The sequence below is a fragment of the Monoraphidium neglectum genome (genome assembly GCF_000611645.1).
Source record: "Monoraphidium neglectum strain SAG 48.87 unplaced genomic scaffold scaffold01946, whole genome shotgun sequence".
Taxonomy (NCBI): Eukaryota; Viridiplantae; Chlorophyta; class Chlorophyceae; order Sphaeropleales; family Selenastraceae; genus Monoraphidium; species Monoraphidium neglectum.
In genome coordinates, this window is record NW_014011682.1 from 3,900 (window position 1) to 6,264 (window position 2,365).

Consider the following 2,365-nt stretch of genomic DNA (forward strand, 5'->3'; position numbering starts at 1 on the left):
CACGCACGCGCGCACGCACACCTGTACACGCACAAGAACGCACACATGCTGGTACATACACGCGCACTCTTGTCCAGCATTGGCCCCACATTACAATACCAGCACCTCAGGCACAGCACGGCCTCCGGGAAGCTTTTGATGGCCATGCCAAAGCATGGGGCCAGCAGTGGGCTGCCTTTGGCGATGCGCTGTCTACCGGCGACGAGAGTGTGTGCCCGCCAGACCTCATGTCGTTCCGGTCCCTCATCAATGGACATGACGAGCGAGTGGCGCTCCCTTGTCGGCTTCCTGGGCGGGGTCTTTGCTGGCAAGGGCGGTGCTGCTGTGACCAGCGACGCCGAGCAGCTGCGGCACGCGCGCGACATCGTGGAGGCTGCCATGCGCTGCCACAGTCAAAGGGACAACGCGGGCTAGCAGCCCGCGGGCTGGTTCCTGAACGGGACGTCAAGCCGCTGCTCTCGCTGCCGCCGCGCTGCGAGGCGGCGGTCATGCTCGAGGCGCAGCTGGACGCGGCCCGGGGGCGCCCGCGGAAGGCCCTCCGCACGCTGGGGCCACTGCAGGCGCGCCGGCGGCGGCGGGGACGGGGGGGAGGGAGCGGCGCGCTCTGGCAGCCGGCGGCGTGGGTGCCGCTGCTCTGCCATTTGGGGGTGCTCCATCACCAGTTTGGCACGCACCAGGTGGCGGCGCTGTACCTGTCAAAAGCGCTGTCGAAGCCGCAGTGCCGGCCGGCTGCACCGCCCCCTGTGCGGCTCTGCGCCGCCGCCGCCGCCGCTGCCGGGCCACGCCCGGGAACCATCGCGTCAGCGGCAGCAGCAACGGCAGCAGCAGCAGCAGCAGCAGCAGCAGCAGCAGCAGCAGTGGCAGCGGCGGCGGCAGTTTGCCTGGCTGTGGCCGGACCACAGTCATACCCTGCAGTACAACTTAGGACTGCAGCACCTGATGCTGGCAACTGGCAGGCGGCCCTCGAGTGCTCCGATGCAGCAGGCCAGCGGTACTATGTGCAGCCGCTGATGTGGCTGCGCATGGCGGAGGCGAGCATCAGGCTGCACTTGCAGGGTGCAGAGCGCGCGCGCGCCAGGCGGCTGGCTGCGCAAGACGAGGCTGGCGGGGACGAGGCCGCGGCCGAAGCAGAGACGCGGCCGGACAGGCAGCGGCGGGGCGAGGGCGGCGCCGCCGGCGGCGGCGGTGGCAGGGCTGCGGCGGCGGCGTGGGCGGCGGCGCCGGAGGGCGCCTACGGGCACCCGCTGTTGGGGGGCGTCGTTGGGTCAGGGCCGCGCCGCCGGCTGCTGCTGCCGTCGGGGCACGCCTTGAGCATGGAGGGTGCCCGTGCCGGCGGCGGCGGCGGTGGCGCGGCGGCATGGTCCGAGGGCCCTTTGGGCGCCGCGCTGCTGCAGCTGCAGACGGCGGCAGCTTTGCTGCAGGACCTGACAGCAGAAGCCGCCAAGGAGGTCGAGGAGGCCGCCTCTGCCGCCGCGGCCGCGGCCACGCTCGGCGGCGGCGGCCCGCTGCCCCCCAACGGCGCAGGCGGCGGGGGCTACGGCGACGGCTCGCCCGGCGCGGGCGGGCGCCGCTCGAGCGGCGATCATTTTGGCGCCAGTGGCAGTCCGGGCGCCGCCGCGGCGGCGGCCGCTGGCGGGCCGCGGGTGCTGTCCGATTGCGCGCCTGCAGAGCTAGAGGCGGCCGGGCAAGCCATCTACGCCAACCTTTCCTTTGTCCACTTGCTCAGGGACGACCCTGTCTCGACCCTGGCAGCTGCCCGGCAGCTGCTGGCGTGCAGCAGCCTCAGCGCGCAGCAGCACTGCCTCGGCTCCTGCTACGCGGCCGAGGCACACCGCGTGGTGGGGCGGCCGGAGGAAGCTGCGGAGTAGCTGCACGCGCGCCCGCAGCTCTTCCACGGCGCAAGTGGCGGTGGCGGCACGGGAGACGGCGCCGCTGACGGCGCCGTGATGTCAGCAGCGCCGTCGGCCGGCGGGGCGGCAGCTTCCACCAGCATCAAGTCTGACGACGACCGGCGGGCGCACGCGAGTGGTTCGCCCTCGGCAACGCGGCCGAGGTGGCGGCGCTTTTGGGCCCGCAGGCGCGCGCCGGGGCGCTGGCAAACCTTGCCGTGCCGCGATGTGCGCGGCCAGGGGGGCCTTGAAGAGGCGCAGGCGCTCGCTCGGCAGGCGCTCGCTGCAGAGTTTGCCGCGGCCGCCGCTCCGGCCGATGGCGCGGTGACGAGCGGAGGGGGCTGCGCCGCCGTCGTGCGGCCCACGCCGCCGCCGTCGCCGGCGGCGGCCGCAGCGCAGCTTCTGCTGGTCTACTGCGAGCTCAGGCGCGGCGATGTTGCGGCTGCGCTCGCGCTGCTGCGACAGGGCAGCGGGGT

The 2,365-nt window shown here is 73.6% G+C and overlaps 1 protein-coding gene across 1 annotated transcript; it reads left to right on the forward strand.

Moving 5' to 3' along the window:
* Positions 1 to 1,022: 1,022 nt before the first annotated feature.
* Positions 1,023 to 1,868, forward strand: MNEG_9462 (hypothetical protein; the record flags this gene model as incomplete). The annotated part of the gene is made up of 1 exon (XM_014042065.1): positions 1,023 to 1,868. The coding sequence occupies one exon, from the start codon at positions 1,023 to 1,025 to the stop codon at positions 1,866 to 1,868; it is 846 nt and encodes a 281-aa protein (XP_013897519.1).
* Positions 1,869 to 2,365: the final 497 nt, after the last annotated feature.